This window comes from Phoxinus phoxinus (genome assembly GCF_949152265.1).
Source record: "Phoxinus phoxinus genome assembly, chromosome: 17".
Lineage (NCBI taxonomy): Eukaryota > Metazoa > Chordata > Actinopteri > Cypriniformes > Leuciscidae > Phoxinus > Phoxinus phoxinus.
Genome location: NC_136892.1, coordinates 11775502 through 11802201, shown reverse-complemented (window position 1 = coordinate 11802201; position 26700 = coordinate 11775502). Strand labels below are relative to the sequence as shown.

Sequence of the window (26700 nt, the reverse complement as noted above, 5' to 3'; positions counted from 1 at the left end):
TGTGCAAATCTTACATTATTACAAGGAAAAATATTAACACAAGAGGGAAATCATTGTTGTGTCCATGAAGATTAGCTTACACATTTACCCAAATTATTATACGCCTGTTTAACCGAAGCTTATTTGGGTGGGTTTCTCAATCCCCAATGTCACTTCTCTGTCTTTTACGGCCCTGACGAGAACGCCACATTCTCGGCTGTGAACCGCTCCTGTCGTGCGCTGGCAAATCCCCCGTTATAATAGCAATCCGCCATTGAGCAAGCTCGCCTGCACTTAAAGGGAATGTGAGATGACGCTTTGATTGGTTTATTTCATGTTACGGCCAAACCACACCTATGAATAATGAAGCTGCTTCAGACCAACCCATTTTAGATTTGCGTCGGGCGCAAGAGTCATTTATCCCGCCGGTATAATAGCAACACAACCCGGGATCCGCCCACAAAATTACTTGCGTTTCGCGTTTGATACTTGCGTTTCAGATCGTTCAAATAGGGCGCTAGGAATTTGAGGCAAAAGTCGTAGGTAATAGTGAATATATGAATATGTGTTTCCCATACTAAAGTGTTACCGATTTTTCATTATGGAAGTGCTGAAAACCCCTCTATTGCCAGAATGTTAATTTTTTGGTGAACCATTCTTTAACATCCGTTTTGTTCTCCTGGAGTCCTAGAGGAGTGAAACTGTCCTGTGAGTTGAAGACATTAGATATTAGATGATAATGACACAGCTCAACAACAGTCAAGCTTGCCTTTGCAGTAACAGAGGTCTCATAGCATTGATAATAATCGAAATAAATGAACTGTGACTCATGTATTATAAAACCCACAAGGAAGCATCGGTTGCCTTGATCAATGAAAGTAATGTGGCCAAGATGCCACACACAGTTTAATGCTGACCTCCCGCAGAGGTCAAAATGAGAAAGAAATGAGAAGGGAAACGAGAGTGGAAATGGTTATGATCTTCCTGAGATTTTGCAACATAGCATGAGCCTTGAAGAATCATTTGATCTCAGAGGACGAAGACGAAATTATAGAGTGGCGCTTCATCCATCAACTCTTGTCTAATGATGAGAATCTTTTGCTCAAGGCTGCGCAGTAATAATGTGTTAGGAAATGGGAAGAGATTTCAATGAGAACTAGATTAAAAAGTTCGTTGAAACAAACTTTAAGTTGGCTTGTGAAAGTTTGGACCAGATAGTTTGAAAAAGTTTAAAGTTTAAAGTAGTTTGAAGTTTAAATTAGTTTAAAGTTTAAAGCAGTTTAAAGTACATTTAAGTTTAAAGTAGTTTACAGTTTAAAGTAGTTTGAAGTTTAAAGTAGTTTGAAGTTTAAAAGTAGTTTGAAGTTTAAAAGTAGTTTGAAGTTTAAATTAGTTTACAGTTTAACTTAGTTTGAAGTTTAAATTAGTTTACAGTTTAAATTAGTTTGAAGTTTAAAATAGTTTAAAGCAGTTTAAATTAGTTTGAAGTTTAAAGTAGTTTATAGTTTAAATTAGTGTAAAGTTTAAAATAGTTTAAAGTTTAAAGTAGTTTAAAGCTTAAAGTAGTTTACAGTTAAAAATAGTTTAAAGTAGATTAAAGTTTAAATTCGTTTGAAGTTTAAATTAGTTTAAAGTGATTTGAAGTTTGAAGTAGTTTAAAGTTTAAAATAGTTTAAAGTATAGTTTGAAGTAGTTTAAAGTTACTAGGGTGTTTCTAGAGGGTTTCTAAGGTGTTCTGAGTGGTTGCTAGGCGGTTGCTAGGGTATTTTGGGTGGTTGCTATGGTGTTGCTAGGGAGTTCTGAGGTATTTTGGGTGGTTGCTATGGAGTTCTAATGTGTTTTGGGTGGTTGCTAGGGTGTTGCTAGGGAGTTCTAAGGTGTTTTGGGTGGTTGCTAGGGTGTTGCTAGGGAGTTGTAAGGTATTTTGGGTGGTTGCTAGGGTGTTGCTAGGGAGTTCTGGGGTATTTTGGGTGGTTGCTATGGTGTTGCTAGGGAGTTCTGAGGTATTTTGGGTGGTTGCTAGGGTGTTGCTAGGGAGTTCTGAGGTATTTTGGGTGGTTGCTAGGTTGTTGCTAGGGAGTTCTAAGGTGTTTTGGGTGGTTGCTAGGGTGTTGCTAGGGAGTTCTATGGTAGTTTGGGTGGTTGCTATGGTGTTGCTAGGGAGTTCTGAGGTATTTTGGGTGGTTGCTAGGGTGTTATGGGTGGTTGCTAGGGAGTTCTAAGGTATTTTGGGTGGTTGCTAGGGTGTTGCTAGGGTGTTCTATGGTAGTTTGGGTGGTTGCTATGGTGTTGCTAGGGAGTTCTGAGGTATTTTGGGTGGTTGCTAGGGTGTTATGGGTGGTTGCTAGGGAGTTCTAAGGTATTTTGGGTGGTTGCTATGGTGTTGCTAGGGTGTTCTAAGGTATTTTGGGTGGTTGCTAGGGTGTTATGGGTGGTTACTATGGTGTTGCTAGGGAGTTCTAATGTATTTTAGGCAGTTTCTAGGGTGTTATGGGTGGTTGCTATGGTGTTGCTAGGGTGTTCTAACACACACACACACACACACACACACACACATTCAAGAGTTTTTGAGTTTAGAGTTTAGTGAATGCATGAGTTTAAAGTAGTTTATAAGTTTACATGAGTCTAAGATTTCAGAGTTTAATGTATATTAGTATCGGTTAGGGCTGAGGATAGGCACTCGGCCTGCGGCCTCGTGCCTACGAGTGAGTTGTAGTTTGAAGTTTAAATTAGTTAAAAGTTTAAAATAGTTTGAAGTGGATAGATAGATGAGTTTATGAGTTTACATGAGTCTAAGAGTTCAGAGTTCAGTGTATATTAGCATCCTGGAGTTAGGGCTAAGGTGAGGCACAAGGCCTGCGGCCTTGTGCCTACGAGAGAGTTTTTATAGTTTTTATTCATAAAAAGTTTAAATTAGTTTGAAGTTTAAAATAGTTTGAGGTGGATAGATAGATGAGTTTAATGAGTTTAAATGAGTCTCAATGGCTCATATAGTGTATAGAATGGCAGTTTGATTTAGTCTAGGCTTTCAAGGGATTTTGATTTGAATTTTTGGCAGTTGGGGAGTTTGAAAATCTGAACATTCCGCAATGTTAAGTCAATGGGATTTTTTCCGAGTTTGATCGTCATTTATAGGAAAACCGTAAGTCCGATCAGTCTAAAAAGATATAGCAACGCGAGTCAGAACAGTTTGAGTGTCTGGGCCGAGTTTGGAGTATGTAGAGTTAAAGCTCTAGGAGGAGTTAGATATAGAAATTTTAGTCTCATAAAAAGAATAATAATAACTAGAACGTACATTTCCAGAAGAAAATGTGAATGGTGCTTGCAGTGGCAAAAAACACGACCCGGTTGCTAGAGTGTGGTACATGATTGCATACGAGCAAACAACCATGTCTGTACGATGTTCTGCTGCTGAGATATGGCTTATTCATGTTGTTCAGGTGGTTGCTAGGGTGTTCTGGGTGGTTGCTAGGGTGTTGCTAGGCGGTTGCTAGGGTGTTCTGGGTGGTTACTATGGTGTTCTGGGTGGTTGCTAGGGTGTTATGGATGGTTGCTATGGTGTTGCTAGGGAGTTCTTAGGTATTTTGGGTGGTTGCTAGGGTGTTATGTGTGGTTCCTAGGGTGTTCTAAGGTGTTTTGGGTGGTTGCTATGGTGTTGCTAGGGAGTTCTAAGGTATTTTTGGTGGTTGCTAGGGTGTTGCTAGGGAGTTCTAAGGTATTTTGAGTGGTTGCTATGGTGTTGCTAGGGAGTTCTGAGGTATTTTGGGTGGTTGTTAGGGTGTTATGGGTGGTTGCTAGGGTGTTCTAAGGTGTTTTGGGTGGTTGCTATGGTGTTGCTAGGGAGTTCTAAGGTATTTTGGGTGGTTGCTAGGGTGTTGCTAGGGAGTTCTAAGGTATTTTGGGTGGTTGCTAGGGTGTTCCGGGTGGTTTCTAGGCAATTGCTAAGGTTTTCTGGGTGGTTGTTAGGGTATTTGGGTGATTGCTAGGACATTTCTAGGCGGTTGCTAGGGTGTTCAGGGCGGTTGCTAAGGTATTTTTGGTGGTTGCTATGGTGTTACTAGGTGGTTGGTAGTTTTCACAGATGGTTACTATGGGGTTAGGGCTAAGGTTAGGCACTCGGCCGCGGAGTATTTAAAATCTCTATTAAACGAATGCATTATAATGAGTGCACGAGGCCTGCGGCCTCGTGCCTAGGAGTGAGTTTTTATAGAGTATTTAAAATCTCTATAAACGAGTGCATTATAATGAGTGCACGAGGCCTGCGGCCTCGTGCCTATAGCCTATGGTTGCTAGGGTGCTGTAACTGGTTGCTATGGTGTGGCTATGAAGATTTTAGGCCATTACTTATTGGCTGCTGGATAATATAAATCCTCTGAGGGAGAGAGAGGGGGAGACATGCAGGGGTGTCAGGCCCTTTGTGTCTGTGTGTGTGAAAAATGACAGTTGGGATTTGAATTTTAGAAAATTCCGCAATGTTAAGTCAATGGGACTTTTTTGGCCGCTTTTTCGTCCGCTGTGCGAACATCGTACACCCGATCGCTTAGAAAAGATATAGCACACCTCTCCTCAATGAGCCGGTCGATTTGACACCTCACTCAGGGGTCTGTGACAAACGGTGCGGGGCGAGTTTCGCGCCAAACTTTTGTGTGGAATAATAATAAGAAGAAAAATAAGTATGCAAGATAACACTAATGTTGCTTTGCCTATAGGCAAGCACCATTAATAAGTTTAAGTACAATATCAGTAAGTTGGCTCTCACAAGCCAACTTAACTAGAACGTACATTTCCAGAAGAAAATGTGAATGGTGCTTGCAGTGGCAAAACTCGACACTCGGTTGCTAGAGTGTGGTACATGATTGCATACGAGCAAACAACCATGTCTGTACGATGTTCTGCTGCTGAGATATGGCTTATTCATGTTGTTCAGGTGGTTGCTAGGGTGTTCTGGGTGGTTGCTAGGGTGTTGCTAGGCGGTTGCTAGGGTGTTCTGGGTGGTTACTATGGTGTTCTGGGTGGTTGCTAGGGTGTTATGGATGGTTGCTATGGTGTTGCTAGGGAGTTCTTAGGTATATTGGGTGGTTGCTATGGTGTTGCTAGGGAGTTCTAAGGTATTTTGGGTGGTTGCTAGGGTGTTATGTGTGGTTCCTAGGGTGTTCTAAGGTATTTTGGGTGGTTGCTAGGGTGTTGCTAGGGAGTTCTAAGGTATTTTGAGTGGTTGCTATGGTGTTGCTAGGGAGTTCTGAGGTATTTTGGGTGGTTGTTAGGGTGTTATGGGTGGTTGCTAGGGTGTTCTAAGGTATTTTGGGTGGTTGCTATGGTGTTGCTAGGGAGTTCTAAGGTATTTTGGGTGGTTGCTAGGGTGTTGCTAGGGAGTTCTAAGGTATTTTGGGTGGTTGCTAGGGTGTTCCGGGTGGTTTCTAGGCAATTGCTAAGGTTTTCTGGGTGGTTGTTAGGGTATTTGGGTGATTGCTAGGACATTTCTAGGCGGTTGCTAGGGTGTTCAGGGCGGTTGCTAAGGTATTTTTGGTGGTTGCTATGGTGTTACTAGGTGGTTGGTAGTTTTCACAGATGGTTACTATGGGGTTAGGGCTAAGGTTAGGCACTCGGCCGCAGAGTATTTAAAATCTCTATTAAACGAGTGCATTATAATGAGTGCACGAGGCCTGCGGCCTCGTGCCTATAGCCTATGGTTGCTAGGGTGCTGTAACTGGTTGCTATGGTGTGGCTATGAAGATTTTAGGCCATTACTTATTGGCTGCTGGATAATATAAATCCTCTGAGGGAGAGAGAGGGGGAGACATGCAGGGGTGTCAGGCCCTTTGTGTCTGTGTGTGTGAAAAATGACAGTTGGGATTTGAATTTCTGAAAATTCCGCAATGTTAAGTCAATGGGACTTTTTTGGCCGCTTTTTCGTCCGCTGTGCGAACATCGTACACCCGATCGCTTAGAAAAGATATAGCACACCTCTCCTCAATGGGCCGGTCGATTTGACACCTCACTCAGGGGTCTGTGACAAACGGTGCGGGGAGAGTTTCGCGCCAAACTTTGTCCAGAATAAAAAGAAAAATAATAATAACTAGATTAAAAAGTTCGTTGAAACAAACTTTAAGTTGGCTTGTGAAAGTTTGGACCAGATAGTTTGAAAAAGTTTAAAGTAGTTTGAAGTTTAAATTAGTTTAAAGTTTAAAGCAGTTTTAAGTAGATTTAAGTTTAAAGTAGTTTAAAGTTTAAATTAGTTTAAAGTAGTTTACAGTTTAAAGTTTAAAGTAGTTTAAAGTAGATTGAAGTTTAAAGTAGTTTACAGTTTAAATTAGTTTGAAGTTTAAATTAGTTTGAAGTTTAAAATAGTTTGAGGTGGATAGATAGATGAGTTTAATGAGTTTAAATGAGTCTCAATGGCTCATATAGTGTATAGAATGGCAGTTTGATTTAGTCTAGGCTTTCAAGGGATTTTGATTTGAATTTTTGGCAGTTGGGGAGTTTGAAAATCTGAACATTCCGCAATGTTAAGTCAATGGGAGTTTTTTCCGAGTTTGATCGTCATTTATAGGAAAACCGTAAGTCCGATCAGTCTGAAAAGATATAGCAACTAACTTCAGAACAGTTTGAGTGTCTGAGCCGAGTTTGGAGTATGTAGAGTTAAAGCTCTAGGACGAGTAGCAGTCAACAGTTTGGTAAGAAGAATAATAATAACTAGAACGTACATTTCCAGAAGAAAATGTGAATGGTGCTTGCAGTGGCAAAAAACACGACCCGGTTGCTAGAGTGTGGTACATGATTGCATACGAGCCAACAACCATGTCTGTACGATGTTCTGCTGCTGAGATATGGCTTATTCATGTTGTTCGGTTGGTTGCTAGGGTGTTCTGGGTGGTTGCTAGGGTGTTCTGGGTGGTTGCTAGGCAGTTGCTAGGGTGTTCTGGGTGGTTGCTAGGACGTTGCTAGGGTATTCTGGGTGGTTGCTATGCGGTTGCTAGGGTGTTCTGGGTGGTTACTATGGTGTTCTGGGTGGTTGCTAGGGTGTTATGGATGGTTGCTATGGTGTTGCTAGGGAGTTCTTAGGTATTTTGGGTGGTTGCTATGGTGTTGCTAGGGAGTTCTAAGGTATTTTGGGTGGTTGCTAGGGTGTTATGTGTGGTTCCTAGGGTGTTCTAAGGTGTTTTGGGTGGTTGCCAAGGTGTTGCTAGGGAGTTCTAAGGTATTTTGGGTGGTTGCTAGGGTGTTGCTAGGGAGTTCTAAGGTATTTTGAGTGGTTGCTATGGTGTTGCTAGGGAGTTCTGAGGTATTTTGGGTGGTTGTTAGGGTGTTATGGGTGGTTGCTAGGGTGTTCTAAGGTGTTTTGGGTGGTTGCTATGGTGTTGCTAGGGAGTTCTAAGGTATTTTGGGTGGTTGCTAGGGTGTTGCTAGGGAGTTCTAAGGTATTTTGGGTGGTTGCTAGGGTGTGCCGGGTGGTTTCTAGGCAATTGCTAAGGTTTTCTGGGTGGTTGTTAGGGTATTTCTAGGCGGTTCCTAGGGTGTTCAGGGCGGTTGCTAAGGTATTTTTGGTGGTTGCTATGGTGTTACTAGGTGGTTGGTAGTTTTCACAGATGGTTACTATGGGGTTAGGGCTAAGGTTAGGCACTCGGCCGCAGAGTATTTAAAATCTCTATTAAACGAGTGCATTATAATGAGTGCACGAGGCCTGCGGCCTCGTGCCTATAGCCTATGGTTGCTAGGGTGCTGTAACTGGTTGCTATGGTGTGGCTATGAAGATTTTAGGCCATTACTTATTGGCTGCTGGATAATATAAATCCTCTGAGGGAGAGAGAGGGGGAGACATGCAGGGGTGTCAGGCCCTTTGTGTCTGTGTGTGTGAAAAATGACAGTTGGGATTTGAATTTCTGAAAATTCCGCAATGTTAAGTCAATGGGACTTTTTTGGCCGCTTTTTCGTCCGCTGTGCGAACATCGTACACCCGATCGCTTAGAAAAGATATAGCACACCTCTCCTCAATGAGCCGGTCGATTTGACACCTCAATCAGGGGTCTGTGACAAACGGTGCGGGGCGAGTTTCGCGCCAAACTTTGTCCAGAATAAAAAGAAAAATAATAATAATAAGTATGAGCAATAACAATACTGTTGCCTTGCTAAAGCAAGCACCAGTAACTAGAACGTACATTTCCAGAAGAAAATGTGAATGGTGCTTGCAGTGGCAAAAAACACGACCCGGTTGCTAGAGTGTGGTACATGATTGCATACGAGCCAACAACCATGTCTGTACGATGTTCTGTTGCTGAGATATGGCTTATTCATGTTGTTCGGTTGGTTGCTAGGGTGTTCTGGGTGGTTGCTAGGGCGTTGCTAGGTGGTTGCTAGGGTATTCTGGTGGTTGCTATGCGGTTGCTAGGGCGTTCTGGGTGGGTACTATGGTGTTCTGGGTGGTTGCTAGGGTGTTATGGATGGTTGCTATGGTGTTGCTAGGGAGTTCTTAGGTATTTTGGGTGGTTGCTATGGTGTTGCTAGGGAGTTCTAAGGTATTTTGGGTGGTTGCTAGGGTGTTATGTGTGGTTCCTAGGGTGTTCTAAGGTGTTTTGGGTGGTTGCTATGGTGTTGCTAGGGAGTTCTAATGTATTTTGGGTGGTTGCTAGGGAGTTCTAAGGTATTTTGAGTGGTTGCTATGGTGTTGCTAGGGAGTTCTGAGGTATTTTGGGTGGTTGTTAGGGTGTTATGGGTGGTTGCTAGGGTGTTGCTAGGGAGTTCTAAGGTATTTTGGGTGGTTGCTAGGGTGTTGCTAGGGAGTTCTAAGGTATTTTGGGTGGTTGCTAGGGTGTTCCGGGTGGTTTCTAGGCAATTGCTAAGGTTTTCTGGGTGGTTGTTAGGGTATTTGGGTGATTGCTAGGACATTTCTAGGCGGTTGCTAGGGTGTTCAGGGCGGTTGCTAAGGTATTTTTGGTGGTTACAATCTCGTTACTAGGTGGTTGGTAGTTTTCACAGATGGTTACTATGGGGTTAGGGCTAAGGTTAGGCACTCGGCCGCAGAGTATTTAAAATCTCTATTAAACGAGTGCATTATAATGAGTGCACGAGGCCTGCGGCCTCGTGCCTATGAGTGAGTTTTTATAGAGTATTTAAAATCTCTATTAAACAAGTGCATTATAATGAGTGCACGAGGCCTAAGGCCTCGTGCCTATAGCCTATGGTTGCTAGGGTGCTGTAACTGGTTGCTATGGTGTGGCTATGAAGATTTTAGGCCATTACTTATTGGCTGCTGGATAATATAAATCCTCTGAGGGAGAGAGAGGGGGAGACATGCAGGGGTGTCAGGCCCTTTGTTTCTGTGTGTGTGAAAAATGACAGTTGGGATTTGAATTTCTGAAAATTCCGCAATGTTAAGTCAATGGGACTTTTTTGGCCGCTTTTTCGTCCGCTGTGCGAACATCGTACACCCGATCGCTTAGAAAAGATATAGCACACCTCTCCTCAATGAGCCGGTCGATTTGACACCTCACTCAGGGGTCTGTGACAAACGGTGCGGGGCAAGTTACGCGCCAAACTTTGTGTGGAAGAATAAAAATAACTAGAACGTACATTTCCAGAAGAAAATGTGAATGGTGCTTGCAGTGGCAAAACTCACCACTCGGTTGCTAGAGTGTGGTACATGATTGCATACGAGCCAACAACCATGTCTGTACGATGTTCTGCTGCTGAGATATGGCTTATTCAAGTTGTTCGGGTCGTTGCTAGGGTGTTCTGAGTGGTTGCTAGGATGTTCTGGGTGGTTGCTAGGCGGTTGCTAGGGTGTTCTGGGTGGTTGCTAGGCAGTTGCTAGGGTGTTCTGGGTGGTTGCTAGGCAGTTGCTAGGGTGTTCTGAGTGGTTGCTAGGGTGTTCTGGGTGGTTGCTGGGCGGTTGCTAGGGTGTTCTGGGTGGTTGCTAGGGTGTTCTGGGTGGTTGCTATGGTGTTCTGTGTGGTTGCTAGGGTATTTTGGGTGGTTGCTAGGGTGTTATGGGTGGTTGCTATGGTGTTGCTAGGGAGTTGTTAGGTATTTTGGGTGGTTGCTAGGGAGTTCTAAGGTATTTTGAGTGGTTGCTATGGTGTTGCTAGGGAGTTCTGAGGTATTTTGGGTGGTTGCTAGGGTGTTATGGGTGGTTGCTAGGGTGTTCTAAGGTGTTTTGGGTGGTTGCTATGGTGTTGCTAGGGAGTTATGAGGTATTTTTGGTGGTTGCTATGGTGTTGCTAGGGAGTTCTAAGGTATTTTGGGTGGTTGCTAGGGTGTTATGGGTGGTTCCTAGGGTGTTTTAAGGTGTTTTGGGTGGTTGCTATGGTGTTGCTAGGGAGTTCTAAGGTATTTTGGTTGGTTGCTAGGGAGTTCTAAGGTGTTTTGAGTGGTTGTGTTATTAAATGAGTGCATTATAATGAGTGCACGAGGCCTGCGGCCTCGTGCCTATAGCCTATGGTTGCTAGGGTGCTGTAACTGGTTGCTATGGTGTTACTAGGTGGTTGGTAGTTTTCACAGATGGTTACTATGGGGTTAGGGCTAAGGTTAGGCACTCGGCCTGCGGCCTCGTGCCTACGAGTGAGTTTTTATAGAGTATTTAAAATCTCTATTAAACGAGTGCATTATAATGAGTGCACGAGGCCTGCGGCCTCGTGCCTATAGCCTATGGTTGCTAGGGTGCTGTAACTGGTTGCTATGGTGTGGCTATGAAGATTTTAGGCCATTACTTATTGGCTGCTGGATAATATAAATCCTCTGAGGGAGAGAGAGGGGGAGACATGCAGGGGTGTCAGGCCCTTTGTGTCTGTGTGTGTGAAAAATGACAGTTGGGATTTGAATTTCTGAAAATTCCGCAATGTTAAGTCAATGGGACTTTTTTGGCCGCTTTTTCGTCCGCTGTACGAACATCGTACACCCGATCGCTTAGAAAAGATATAGCACACCTCTCCTCAATGGGCCGGTCGATTTGACACCTCACTCAGGGGTCTGTGACAAACGGTGCGGGGCGAGTTTCGCGCCGAACTTTGTCCAGAATAAAAAGAATAAGAATAATCGTAACTAGAACGTACATTTCCAGAAGAAAATGTGAATGGTGCTTGCAGTGGCAAAACTCGGCACTCGGTTGCTAGAGTGTGGTACATGATTGCATACGAGCCAACAACCATGTCTGTACGATGTTCTGCTGCTGAGATATGGCTTATTCATGTTGTTCGGTTGGTTGCTAGGGTGTTCTGGGTGGTTGCTAGGTGGTTGCTAGGGTGTTCTGGGTGGTTGCTAGGCAGTTGCTAGGGTGTTCTGGGTGGTTGCTAGGGCGTTGCTAGGTGGTTGCTAGGGTATTCTGGGTGGTTACTATGGTGTACTGGGTGGTTGCTAGGGTGTTATGGATGGTTGCTATGGTGTTGCTAGGGAGTTCTTAGGTATTTTGGGTGGTTGCTATGGTGTTGCTACGGAGTTCTAAGGTATTTTGGGTGGTTGCTATGGTGTTGCTAGGGAGTTCTGATGTATTTTGGGTGGTTGTTAGGGTGTTATGTGTGGTTCATAGTGTTCTAAGGTGTTGGGTGGTTGCTATGGTGTTGCTAGGGAGTTCTAAGGTATTTTGGGTGGTTGCTAGGGTGTTGCTAGGGAGTTCTAAGGTAATTTGGGTGGTTGCTATGGTGTTGCTAGGGAGTTCTGAGGTATTTTGGGTGGTTGCTAGGGTGTTATGGGTGTTTAAAATCTCTATTAAACGAGTGCATTATAATGAGTGCACGAGGCCTGCGGCCTCGTGCCTATGAGTGAGTTTTTATAGAGTATTTAAAATCTCTATTAAACGAGTGCATTATAATGAGTGCACGAGGCCTGCGGCCTCGTGCCTATAGCCTATGGTTGCTAGGGTGCTGTAACTGGTTGCTATGGTGTGGCTATGAAGATTTTAGGCCATTACTTATTGGCTGCTGGATAATATAAATCCTCTGAGGGAGAGAGAGGGGGAGACATGCAGGGGTGTCAGGCCCTTTGTGTCTGTGTGTGTGAAAAATGACAGTTGGGATTTGAATTTCTGAAAATTCCGCAATGTTAAGTCAATGGGACTTTTTTGGCCGCTTTTTCGTCCGCTGTGCGAACATCGTACACCCGATCGCTTAGAAAAGATATAGCACACCTCTCCTCAATGAGCCGGTCGTTTTGACACCTCACTCAGGGGTCTGTGACAAACGGTGCGGGGCGAGTTTCGCGCCAAACTTTGTCCAGAATAAAAAGAAGAAGAAGAATAACTAGAACGTACATTTCCAGAAGAAAATGTGAATGGTGCTTGCAGTGGCAAAAAACACGACCCGGTTGCTAGAGTGTGGTACATGATTGCATACGAGCAAACAACCATGTCTGTACGATGTTCTGCTGCTGAGATATGGCTTATTCATGTTGTTCAGGTGGTTGCTAGGGTGTTCTGGGTGGTTGCTAGGGCGTTGCTAGGTGGTTGCTAGGGTATTCTGGGTGGTTGCTATGCGGTTGCTAGGGTGTTCTAGGTGGTTGCTAGGGCGTTGCTAGGCAGTTGCTAGGGTGTTCTGGGTGGTTGCTAGGCGGTTGCTAGGGTGTTCTGGGTGGTTGCTAGGCAGTTGCTAGGGTGTTCTGGGTGGTTGCTAGGGAGTTCTGGGATATTTTGGGTGGTTGCTAGGGTGTTGCTAGGGAGTTCTAATGTATTTTGGGTGGTTGCTATGGTGTTACTAGGGAGTTCTGAGGTATTTTGGGTGGTTGCTAGGGTGTTCTAAGGTGTTTTGGGTGGTTGCTATGGTGTTGCTAGGGTGTTCTAAGGTATTTTGGGTGGTTGCTAGGGTGTAATGGGTGGTTGCTAGGCAGTTGCTAGGCAGTTGTTAGGGTGTTCTGGGTGGTTGCTAGGGCACCACAGATGGTTACTATGGGGTTAGGGCTAAGGTTAGGCACGAGGCCATCTCTATTAAATGAGTGCATTATAATGAGTGCACGAGGCCGTATTTAAAATCTCTATTAACGAGTGCATTATAATGAGTGCACGAGGCCTGTGGCCTCGTGTCTACGAGTGAGTTTTTATAGAGTATTTAAAATCTCTATTAAACGAGTGCATTATAATGTGTGGCTATGAAGATTTTAGGCCATTACTTATTGGCTGCTGGATAATATAAATCCTCTGAGGGAGAGAGAGGGGGAGACATGCAGGGGTGTCAGGCCCTTTGTGTCTGTGTGTGTGAAAAATGACAGTTGGGATTTGAATTTCTGAAAATTCCGCAATGTTAAGTCAATGGGACTTTTTTGGCCGCTTTTTCGTCCGCTGTGCGAACATCGTACACCCGATCGCTTAGAAAAGATATAGCACACCTCTCCTCAATGAGCCGGTCGTTTTGACACCTCACTCAGCGGTCTGTGACAAACGGTGCGGGGCGAGTTTCGCGCCGAACTTTGTCCAGAATAATAAGAATAAAGAAAACTAGAACGTACATTTCCAGAAGAAAATGTGAATGGTGCTTGCAGTGGCAAAACTCGACACTCGGTTGCTAGAGTGTGGTACATGATTGCATACGAGCCAACAACCATGTCTGTACGATGTTCTGCTGCTGAGATATGGCTTATTCATGTTGTTCGGGTGGTTGCTAGGGTGTTCTGGGTGGTTGCTAGGGTGTTGCTAGGCGGTTGCTAGGGTGTTCTGGGTGGTTACTATGGTGTTCTGGGTGGTTGCTAGGGTGTTATGGATGGTTGCTATGGTGTTGCTAGGGAGTTCTAAGGTATTTTGGGTGGTTGCTAGGGTGTTGCTAGGGAGTTCTAAGGTATTTTGGGTGGTTGCTAGGGTGTTCTAAGGTATTTTGAGTGGTTGCTAGGGTGTTGCTAGGGAGTTCTGAGGTATTTTGGGTGGTTGTTAGGGTGTTATGGGTGGTTGCTAGGGTGTTGCTAGGGAGTTCTAAGGTATTTTGGGTGGTTGCTAGGGTGTTCCGGGTGGTTTCTAGGCAATTGCTAAGGTTTTCTGGGTGGTTGTTAGGGTATTTGGGTGATTGCTAGGACATTTCTAGGCGGTTGCTAGGGTGTTCAGGGCGGTTGCTAAGGTATTTTTGGTGGTTGCTATGGTGTTACTAGGTGGTTGGTAGTTTTCACAGATGGTTACTATGGGGTTAGGGCTAAGGTTAGGCACTTGGCCGCAGAGTATTTAAAATCTCTATTAAACGAGTGCATTATAATGAGTGCACGAGGCCTGTGGCCTCGTGCCTATGAGTGAGTTTTTATAGAGTATTTAAAATCTCTATTAAACGAGTGCATTATAATGAGTGCACGAGGCCTGCGGCCTCGTGCCTATAGCCTATGGTTGCTAGGGTGCTGTAACTGGTTGCTATGGTGTGGCTATGAAGATTTTAGGCCATTACTTATTGGCTGCTGGATAATATAAATCCTCTGAGGGAGAGAGAGGGGGAGACATGCAGGGGTGTCAGGCCCTTTGTGTCTGTGTGTGTGAAAAATGACAGTTGGGATTTGAATTTCTGAAAATTCCGCAATGTTAAGTCAATGGGACTTTTTTGGCCGCTTTTTCGTCCGCTGTGCGAACATCGTACACCCGATCGCTTAGAAAAGATATAGCACACCTCTCCTCAATGAGCCGGTCGTTTTGACACCTCACTCAGGGGTCTGTGACAAACGGTGCGGGGCGAGTTTCGCGCCAAACTTTGTCCAGAATAAAAAGAAGAAGAAACAGAAGAATAATAATAAGTATGAGCAATAACACTAATGTTGCTTTGCCTATAGGCAAGCACCATTAATAATAATAAGTATGCAAGATAACACTAATGTTGCTTTGCCTATAGGCAAGCACCATTAATAAGTATGAGCAATAACAATACTGTTGCCTTGCTAAAGCAAGCACCAGTAATAAGTATGAGCAATAACAATACTGTTGCCTTGCTAAAGCAAGCACCAGTAATAATAGGAAGTTTAAGTACAATATCAGTAAGTTGGCTCTCACAAGCCAACTTAATAAGTATGAGCAATAACAATACTGTTGCCTTGCTAAAGCAAGCACCAGTAATAAGTTTAAATAGGATTTCAGTAAATTGGCTTTCACAAGCCAACTTAACAATACATTTCAGAACCACTCTTGAGAGGGCAAATATTTGATTTCTTCTAAGTAAAAACCGTTAGGAAAACATCCTATCCACGTCAGTCAGTCAGTCAGTCAGTCAGTCAGTCAGTCATTCAGTCAGTCAGTCAGTCTGTCTGTCTGTCTGTCTATCTATCTATCTGGGTCGCTTGATCGGTCCATCCATCCATCCATCCATCCATCCATCCATCCATCCATCCATCCATCCATCCATCCGGTCTATGAACTTTCAATTTTTTTTAAAACTTTTTATTTTTTACTTTACTATTCTTTAAAACTTTCTAACAAAGCTTTATTAAGTTTGTCTTGAGAAACTTTGCTTTTGTAGTTAATAATCAAATTCCTTATGTTAAGTTTTGAATTGCAGTTCTACATCCTGTTTACTCCTCAATTCAAATGACACTGTTCAAATATTTTTCAGGGAAATCAAATGTCTTTCTTAGATTTGTCTCTGCATATAAATTTAGGTCATTAAACATTTCTCATCTATGTTTAAGAAGAAACAATATGTGCAGTATTGTATTATATTATATTGCTGTAAGTTGCCAGCTGTTGATAATAGTGCAGGAAAATGGCTTGAAAGAGCATCACTCAGTGTGTGTTTGAGAGAATCTGGAGAAATAACCATTTCTGCTTTTCTTCTTTATTTATTTCCCCCTCTCTCTTTGACTTCTCAGGCTGTTTGAAACTCTTCAGTCTCTTTTCTGGTCTGTGTTCGGGCTGTTGAATCTGTACGTTACCAATGTGAAGGCCCGTCATGAGTTCACCGAGTTTGTAGGGGCCACCATGTTCGGCACTTACAACGTCATCTCACTGGTGGTGCTACTGAACATGCTCATCGCTATGATGAACAACTCTTACCAGCTCATCGCTGTGAGTGCCAGCAAACACTGATGATTAGTGTTCGTAATGTATAAGGGTTCATTCTGCTCTCACATCAATTGTTTGGGATTGAAAGTAAGTGAAAGTAAAGAGATTTAGAGCACTTGTTGTAATATGTGAAGTCAGATTGAATAAATGCCCATTTTAAATTTTAACTATTATTTACACTTTTCAGCAAAAAAAACTTGTATTGTATTTATTAACTACATGCAATGCAGTTTAACCAGATGCACTGTGCCATATTTGATAGGTTGCAACTTATTCATAAAACTAACAGATATTTGTATGGTGCAATTAAAGTCACTTTAAGTTGAATTTCCTTCTCCTGCTGAAAACAAGATATTTTGAAGAATGTTGGTTACCAGACATTTGATGGACCCCATTGACTTCCATAATAGGAAAAAAAATTACTATGGAAGTCAATGGGGTCCATCAACTGTTTGGTTACCGACATTCTTCAAAATATCTTCTTTTGTGTTCAGAAGAAGAAGGACATTTGTACAGGTTTAAAACAACTTGAGGGTGAGTAAATGATGACAGAATTTTAATTTTTAAGTGAACTATTCCTTTAATATTGTGCTATTGCCATCTGGGTCAATGAGAAATAAGAGTGTCCTTGAGCAAAGCTAGTTTAAAACAGTTTAAATGTGCCAAGCTCTTAGTATTCTTAGTATGTAGTATTCTTTGCATCCATGTAGTTTCATATAGTTTTTAAAAACTTTGAGAATATAATATAATAGAATAGAATAGAATAGAATAGAATAGAGTAGAATAGAATAGAATAGAATAGAATAGAATAAAAGGCCTTTTGAAAATTGTTATTATGCTCATGGTCATGGACAACAAAAGTGCTTCCCTTGGTGCCGGAAAAAATTATACAACAAACCAAAACAATATTACATACGACACAAATATAAAACATATAGTACAAAAGTAAACAATTATGTGATCAAATATTTATAAATATTGCACTCATAATAAATATATTGCACTAAACATGTTTATTGCACAACACCTTATTTTTAGGTTACACATTTCATAATAATAACAACAGTAAATTATGCATAATTACAAGCCCTAACACTAACCTTAACTGTAAGTACATGTAGTTCATTAATATTACTCAGTACTTATTTGTGCAATTACACTGTAACAAAGACACCTTAAAATAAAGTGTAACCAAAACATTTATACCATTAAAAAAAAACTGCCCCAAAAAACTTTATAATATATTTTTCAAGGTACAAAAGTATTTTTAGTAACACTTTATTTTAAGGTGTCATCGTTACAGTGTAATTATATATTTAAGTACTGAGTAATATTAAGCAACTATGTACTTACTAGGTTAGGGTTAGGATTTGGCTGAGGGTTAGTTGCATGTAATTATGCATAATTTACTGTTATTACTTTGGTAAGTACATGTAACATATGTAACAAGGACACTGTAAAATAGTGTTATCGTGTTTTTTTTAATAAATATCGTGACTTATTATTAAAAAAAGCAACTATCTTGTCATAAAAAAAGTCAAATTATCTGATATTAAGATACTTATTGACCTTGACACAATCATTTCTTGTTTTGTTTCTGCTTGTGAATTCCCTATATATGTTTTCAGATTTAATGGATATTAAATCCATTAGTATCTTTAGGATACTAAGAGACCATCATATTTGAGCAGTTTTGTGACAGTCAGGTGGGCTCATGTTTATGTATTTTTCAGCATGTTAGTTATGTGCTTATATAAGCTACATTTAGAGCCATTTTCACCGCCTGCGTGTGTCTCATAATGGGAACTGTTATTCAAGTAAACACAATTCTGAGTAAACGCGCATCATCCAATCACAACAAAAGCCAGTCTGGGACACTATCCCAACTGGCACTTTCAGCACTGTCCTTCATCCAACCGTCTGTTGTTCTGCTGCAGGATCACGCAGACATTGAGTGGAAGTTTGCTCGTACCAAGCTGTGGATGAGCTACTTTGATGAGGGAGGGACGTTACCGCCACCCTTCAACATCGTACCTAGTCCAAAGTCTGTGTGGTACCTGTGTGTGTGGCTGCACTGCCGTCTGTGTGGACACGGAGAATCAAGGCATGACGACGAGTGTAAACATGGAAAACTCAAAGAGTTCACGGTAATGCATTATGCGCTTTCATTCTGAATGCAGCGTGGGTGGTACATTATAGCTTTCACTCAGTAAATGTGACACAGCCCTTGACTAAAGCAAACAAAAACAGCATAATTGCAATTATAAACAGCGATTTTTTAAGAACCACTAAGTAGTGCTGAAGACAAGCATTGCATCATTCATTATCGCTCATGCTTTGTTAACTCTTAACGCTGAGGATTACATTTTGTTTGTGCTGTGTACATAAATTTTTACCTCAGATTATGTGGTTTATTGAGGAACGTTCTGCTATTAATTTTCTAAGCAATTAGTCTCATTATTTTAGCCTGGTGTATGGTGAAAAAAGGGACTGTCTGTCCAGCTTGAAATTGTTTTGTTCTCATAATGTTTTTAGTGACATGGGGCATTCTTCATGCTGCAGTGCATTCTGGGAGCCATTGGGAGTTTTGTATGATGCATCCAGAATGCACTGCAGCGTGAAGCATGTCACCATTGTTGAGATTCATTCACTGATTCATGATGTCCAAGTGAGTCTAATAGACACATGAGTTCAAGATGTTTAGAGTACGATGTTTTTTCAAAAGACTTTAGATTATCTGTTTAAAACAGAAATAAAGTCAAACTGGTTAGTAATTAGTAAAGCTGGTCATGCTGTTTGTGGAGTTTTAGGAAAATGGTCTTGGAATAAAAATGTTCAGCCACTGAAAACATTAAATTACCTAGCTATTACATATTTCAAATAATGAATATAATCTGACGATAACAGGTTTATCATAAATAATGCTTCTTTTGTGCAAATCAGTTCTTTGGCAGTTGGGTCTGTTCGAGGTCGGATCACGTTCTCACCGCAAACGAACCGCTCCAGAGTTCGTTTGAAAGCGTACCGAGACCACCTCTTTGAGGAGGTCTCAGTACGCTTGTTTGGTCCGCTTTTGGTGCGCACCCGAGTGCGATTGCTGCATTCACACCTGCGCAAACGAACCGCACCAAGGGGGACAAAGAACTCTAGTGCGATTCAACCGAGGCAGGTGTGAAAGCGCCCTTAGTGTCTAATTATTTATTTATGTGGCAAGTAGCCATGTAATAAGCGGGATAATGTACATCCAATGTACATCCGCTTCGCGTCGGGATCCTGATCAACCTGTCCGGGTTTATTCTGACATAACAACCGGCTGGACGTACATGATCCCTTACATAAATCCTTAAGTTTCAAGGATGTCCTGCCATTAAATAAGGTTTGGATTTAACCTACTAGGGCTTGACTATTTGACGTTCAGCCTCAAGTTGCCCTATGCCGATTTTGGTTGCTAGGCAACCTCACTTCAACCATATCAATTCCCCTGACATCTTTCGATCAATTGAACTTCTCTCCTCTGTGAGGTGGGCTCTACTGTTTCTGCAAACTCACTCGCCCACGTTCTCCCACACACAGCACATGGAGCGCACAGTTTTGGGTTTTTATGCAAGGCTGCTATCATTTTTTTTTTTCATTTTTACCTAGCATTTCAGTGAAGAATATGTGTGTAAAATGCTTTTAGAAGATTTCAAGGAATAGTTCAAATTTCCATAATTTACTCACCCTCGTGTTTCTTTCTTCTGTGGAATACAATAGGAGAAAATGTGCTGGTATAGACCTTATGTAGCCCCGCCCCTTTTCAGCGCCGCACTCGTTGCGTTCTGTCTACCGGTTTGTATTTCCACAGCATGACGGTAAGATCTTACGGATTTATGAATGAACCTCTCGGTTTAAAATCTACCCGGTCCACTGACATTTATGACATCCACTTCAAACATTACAAAGCTCATGATTACTTTGATTAACTACAATAAGTAAATCCACTTCACCAGCTCATTACTCGTCGACAGCGATGCCATAGAAATATACGGAGCTGCCGCAGAAACCGAAGTTCAAAGACAAAATTCTAAAGACGGCTGCAGGCTTGTTTCTCTGATGCATGAAGTCTATACAGTTATAATGAACTGGAGCTGTCAAGCTAAAGTTAACACCACATTTTTGTATTGTTTCAGACTTTGAATAAAGATGCATGGACCACTTTTTATGATAGCTATTTGATATTTTTGCATCCTTTTTGAAGTCAAAGCTCCAGTCCACTTTAATTGCCATTGCATTGAAATGACTTCAAAACTTTTTCTTCTTCTTCTATGGATGGAAGTCATGCAGGTTTGGAACAAATGACAACAATTTTCAGTCACACTTTAGATTATGGTCCAATTCTCACTAACTAATTAACTACTGACTTTTGCCTCAATAAACTCCTAATTGCTGTTTATTAATAGTTAGTAAGGTAGTTGTTAAGTTTAGGTTTTGGGAAGGATTAAGGGATGTACAATATGATTATGCAGAATAAGGCATTAATATGTGATTTATACATTCTAATAAACAGCCAAAATCCAGCAATAACTAGTTAATAGTCAGAATCGGAACCTAATCTAAAGTGTTACCACTATTTTCATTTTGGGCACTATTCGAAACTATTCAAGATTATTTGTCATTAAGTAAAACCATGAAATGTCTTTACTTGTAACAAAATGAATGTTAACTGAAATAAAATAAATTGAGAAAAATATATTTTCAAAGACCATTTTTTAAAATAAAAATTACTAAAACTTTAAAGTCAAAGTGAAACAGAAAATATAAAAGTAAAATCTAATTGAACATATTAACAAAAACTACAATAGTATATCAACACTGGCATTATTTTATGATTGTTCAGACTATTCACCTTTGCATCTGTATAATGCCACACATTTATTGTTGAAATCTGTTTTTGCTCTATCTGTTTTAGGAAAGGCATGCCGATAACCTCATCCAGAACCAGCACTACCAGGTAACGACTGTACCCTTCACATTTTGGCATCCATGTCACAAATCCATTTTTCAGCATGCTGTTAGATTCAACCCATGCTGTTAATATGTTAACAAATGCCAACAATTTATTTAAATGACAAAACAAATGTTAGCCGATGGGCATCATGCATATTAATGACTTATTAGAGCTTTGCAAGCCATATAATTTGCATGCTTTTCATAAATAATAGTTCTAGGTGCTTGCAAAGAAACAAATCGTGAGATTTTAAAATATATCTTCATAGTATGTTGAAATACTGTTAATTGTAATTTGACAATATTCGGTACTTGATCTAATTGCATTACATCCTGTCCTGCTTCTTATTTAATAACCACTGGATGGACATTGCTAATGTATTAATACATAGCCAGACAGACTCCAGCAACCTCTGGTGCAGGTCGCGACACTGTAATGAACATCCCTATTAAAAGAGTGTGTGTGTGAAAAGTGTGTGTCCAAAAGTTCCAAAATAGACAAAAACACCATAAAAGAACCCTAAAAATGTTGATGTGCCATGATTATGAATTCATAAGACCGGAAATAAGTCTATATGGAGCCGTTTTGACTACTTTTGTGATGCATTTTTTGGTGTTGTTGCTATTTTTGAGCTATAGCAAGAGCTGTGTGATGATTGTTCAAAATCTTTTCTTTTATATTCTGTGGGAAAATGAAAGCATACGGACTTGGAACAACATGAGGATGAATACATAATGAGAGAGTTGTCATTTTTGGGTGAACTATTCCTTTAAGCAGTGTGTTTTGTGTGTAAGGTTGTATATAATTGCTACAGACAAATGTTACTCCCAACAATCAAGAGCTGCAGTAGCAGATATTGCAATAGCTGTTATTTTTGTTATTGTGCGTACCCTTGTTTTGGCTCACTCTTTATTGGATATGCAAATCAATGCTAATGAATGCACATCCAGATTTTCACCTTCAGCTAATACATACATGAATATGCCCAAAACTGATTTTCACCCATTATTAAACTGGGATCTCAAAATATGCGCATGCCAATCACATCGAAAGCCCTTATCTTATCTTACTGTGATGGTACATGATGCAGTGACCATTACTGCAATGCTTTTTTCTTCATTCATCCTACATTCATCCATTTTTGTATTCATATAATTTATTTGGCAATAAATATCAGATACGGTTTATTTCTCTTTTAGTTTTGTTTTGTTGACCTCTTTTACAGGCCTAAACATTTGATTTGATTATTTGGATTTTTGGATTCTTTTTGATTTTTTTTATGGCCCTCATTCGGTCCCTCACACTCACCCCGTTTATCACCTCATATATCATTACCTCATTTGGGGATGCGGAAAGTCCTTGTAAATCATTTTGAAGAGGAAAACATGGTTGTTTGTAGATCAGAAGGTAACATGTCAAGAGAAATGTGTGTGTCATTCATCCTGTTTTCAGGGGGTGATCAGAAACTTGGTAAAGCGATACGTTGCAGCCATGATCCGCAGCGCCAAAACAGACGAAGGGCTGACAGAGGAGAATTTCAAGGTGTGAGGATTTTTTGTCATCTTATTCCCTTTATAGACACTTATATAATTTTATAGAGGCCATTATGATCTCATTTGTTTTTGTGTACATTTGGATAGACACTGAAACATATAATATCAACATAGGCTACTGGCAGCATCATAAAAGCAAACCTTTTTATGCATGGGCAATAATAATAAGATCACTTTGCCAGGTTGTTAGTAAAGTAAAGTAGACATTATTATAAAAGGTTATAATATGGTTTCAGTGCTTAGATTAAGCCAGGAGTTAGCCTTAGTTTTAATTAGGGCATTTAAGTCGCTTTTTTAAACGTGCCTTAGAAAAAAAAACATTACTGGTGTGCATCTTGAGACAAAACAATGGCACTGACAAATTTTATGCTTTGCTTTCAGTTAAAACCGTTCGAAACATGCATTTTAGTCTGGGGCTAGTTTAAGCCTTGTCTTTGAAACTGGAGGAACATGTCCACTCAAAAAGTAAATTAACCTTGAATTAAGTCATAAATAAGCCATATTTGTTTTTATAATACAGCAGCAAATTTAGTTGTATTACGATAAAAAATCAATATATAATTATTGTGATTGTTAATTATATTAACATACGAGTATTATTATTAATAAAATGGTTTATTAGCCTGACTGTACACAGTTTACAGTGCAATACAGCAACTTATATAAATATAGAATTAAGTTGAAGTGCGATCACAATGTATGTTCAAACATGGCTCATCCAAACCTTTTAGAACATCTATTTAGCTAGATATGAATTTCATAGTCTAAATAATGATTTCCTTTAATTTCCTTATGTAGCTTTCTCTTTAAATGCGAAGTGTAATCATAACCGGACATGATATGACAATAAGAACGACATGTCTAAATTTCCATGCGACAGGACATTTTGTCGGCTGTGATGCCATCTTCCATCTTCTCTTGTATATTAAACCTCAAACACTTGGGAAGAGACTGATAATGGAAGGTAACAAACTCCAGACATGGCATATCCCTAAACTCCATAAGAAAAACCATACAAACTTAAGCATGAGAAGCTATGGAGATAAATCTTGTGACGTTGGAATATTTCCTGTAATTAGGTGATGTGGTTAAGCTCTGGTAATTGAATTCTGTTTCTCTGCGTTCAGGAACTGAAGCAGGACATCTCCAGTTTCCGCTACGAGGTTCTAGACCTGCTGGGCAACCGTAAACCCCCGCGCCGCACATACTCTTCCAGTAGTGATGCCACTCAGCAGGACGAAACAGCGGAGCCTGAGGAAGAAGAAGAGGACGAGGAGGGAGACGGGCTCGGAGGACACCGATGTGGGGATGAGGGAGAGTCAACCAGGTTCAAAGCATCTACGTGCTTTTCCCAATGTTACAAGAGTAACCGAGAGTCCCAATTCAGCGTATCGGCCCTGTTCAGGTCCATGTCTGGACCGGCCAGAGAAAGACTGGAAAGCAACGGCTTGAGGAAGAACATATCCCACCCCTCTGCATCTGTGCGGACCTTTTCACGCTCCAAGAAAAACTCTTTGCAGCGTTTGGGAATGCTGATGTCGCGCATGAACGGACACGTCCCGGATCCGCACGCGGAGACCCCGGGAGTTCGGCAGTCCGCATACAGCGTCTCAGACAGCGTACCGCAAACATCTTGGCACGACCCTCAGACGCTGTCGAAGGTAACACAGAGCGAGATGCACCTGCACACGCTGGGATTGGGACCCTCTGAGCCTGAACATAACCCAATGCAGGCCACATCTCGACGGGCAAACGGCAGAGAGAGTCTCCTCCTCCGGCCGCCCCCGCTGCACTGTGCTTCGTCCAGCGCACAGCTCTTGGCCTCCAGTGATGACCTGTGCCATGGCTGGATGGGACCCTGTGACAGTTTAGGCTCCTCCAACTGGGAACAAGAGGAGTCTGTTACGACACAGCTGTAGTGGCAGTAGCCGAAGTCAGCTTACTATTATCTTTTCACAGCTTAAGGCCATTGGGTTCAAAGGGTTTGACAATAGTGAAAGGCCTGTAACACTCAAACTTTAGCATCTTTACGCTTTGCACACACTGGATCTTATTCACTCAACACGAACAAAACAAATGGTGTAAAAACGTTCATAAAACCTCAATGCGAGAGTCAATGCGAACATTTGCGTAATGTGTATTTATGCGTTCCAAATTATTTTAAAAATGTGTTCCACTTGTGTTTATTGATTGAGGCCCATAGTCTTTAAACACTGTGAATTTATACTCAAAGGTAAAGCTAGTAATTTCTGAACTAAAAATGAATGACTCCTATAATAATAATAATAATGACACTCCCCGACTGCCATTGGTCAGATAATAGATAAGCCCTGCCCCCAAACTACCATAACTTTCAAAGCAAAATCTGCATCTGAAATCACATACTTCCTGTGTATATTAGGAAATAGTATTTATAAAATAGTAGTTGAAAAGTTCAGTAGTCAACATTTGAAGTGGATCAAAACCCTTCATCAAAGTTATACATGAATTTTTAACTTGTCTTAGTATAACTTTGATTAACTTTTTTAATCCACTTCTCGGCGTCACTTTTTAACGCACAGGGATCAAGACGCATAATTCTTTGCATTTGTAAAAGTAGACATGATTTTATAAATATTTATAGACTACTTTTATATTTGGAGCAACTAACCCCACTCCTACCCTAAACCTACCCATCTCTAAACAATATAAAACACATAACAAGGAAATGAAAGTACAGTCACAGGTATTATTTGCAAAAACTGACCAAAAACAGTATACAAGTATTAACTCATGTTGCATTCCAAGTCTTCTGAAGCCATACGATATCTTTATGTGAAGTGAACAGAGTGGATCTTAATGCCGCCGCTCCGTGAATGCATGCAGTCATATCTCATTTAAAAGATACACTCGACTCTTTAGCATGACACAATTGGTCACGAAACATACGAGAGCCAATGCCATTTTACAAGCAAAGCTGACGCTTTTGGGTCTATTCTTCACACAAATCAATCCTTTGGCCTCAGAACACTTGGGATATTTGTACTTTTTGAATAAATTGTGCCTGTAGTCGTATCTGCCTGTTATATCCTGTGTTTATATTGCATAATACACAAATGGCTAGATTTTGGGGTGGGGTTGGGTTACATATTCAAACTTATCTAAAATATATATATATATAAATGTAAATAAAATTATGGTGGCTGATTAAATTGAGAATCACACTCCAACATGTCATAATGGGCAAGATTATAACCCAATATATAAGTTCATCATGACGATAACATTCACATGCCCAACGCCCCTGTGTTAAATGCTAAAGGTTTCTCATTGAAAGTAATGGGGTACCCTGTGCTTCGAAAAAATTAGGCTAAAGGGGAAGCTACCCTGTGCGTTACGTGACCAAGCGTCAATGTGTGATGAGTTGGGAGTGAGAATGTGTTGGATGAACACTTTACTAACCCATGGCACCACAGGAGATGATTTGTGAAGTGACACAACTAACACTGGTAGATCCCATGACAATGACAACATGATGGATCTAACCGTAGAACCTGATTCCACCAAGTGCAACATGTTTCTGGATCAACATCTTTGTTGATTCTGGAACAGCATTTTAATCAACCAGTCAGATTTGAGGTACAAGTTTACAGTTTATGTCAAGTTTAGGCTTACAACCAGGGTTAGGTGCTTCTACATCAGTGTTATTTCCCTCTGATGTTAGGGAAAAGTTAGGGTTAGCGGTAGGAATATTAGGGTTACATTTTTGGACAGGAATGTTGTTCCAGGATCAACAAGACATGTTAATGCATTTAACTCCACAAAATCAGGACGTGCGTCTGGATTTCATGCATGCGAAACATATTCATACTATACAGAACGTACTTTTTTAATGGTTACAAAGTAATTATTTAAAGCTGCAGTCTGTAACTTTTTTGGGTTAAAAATTATCCCAAATAAAATTAAGTACATAACCAGCCAGTGTTCAAAACTATCTGCCTGCCTTAGCTCGATTCAAAACGGTAAGCTTGTAATAATGTTTTTAATTCCAGTGGTACTGGTGGATTTCCGCGGGAAATTCGAGCATGTCTTTGCGTCATTACGTCACATCTGTACACATAAAGAAGGTGTCCCGGCTAGTAGGCTATATTGTGTGTGAGGATGTTGGAGGTGGAGATTTATAGCCTTTTCTCACAGAACTTGATATAATTAAACTTATCAATTTTGATTGTGGTTCAAACGACAATCACCCATGACAACTGGAG

At 41.0% G+C, this 26700-nt stretch overlaps 1 protein-coding gene across 2 annotated transcripts in view; it reads left to right on the top strand.

The window, feature by feature from the left end:
* The window catches only part of trpc5b (transient receptor potential cation channel, subfamily C, member 5b), a gene marked incomplete at its 5' end in the record, with an annotated part of 45832 nt that extends 20585 nt beyond the window's left edge, over window positions 1-25247 (top strand). For both annotated transcript variants that reach the window (XM_079586602.1, XM_079586603.1), the window contains 5 exons: window positions 15724-15919; window positions 17854-18063; window positions 20865-20906; window positions 22356-22445; window positions 23584-25247. In XM_079586602.1, the coding sequence (XP_079442728.1) occupies window positions 15724-15919; window positions 17854-18063; window positions 20865-20906; window positions 22356-22445; window positions 23584-24375 (1330 nt within the window). In that variant the 3' untranslated portion in view covers window positions 24376-25247. The remainder of the gene's footprint in view (window positions 1-15723; window positions 15920-17853; window positions 18064-20864; window positions 20907-22355; window positions 22446-23583) is intronic.
* Between the last annotated feature and the right edge of the window lie 1453 nt (window positions 25248-26700).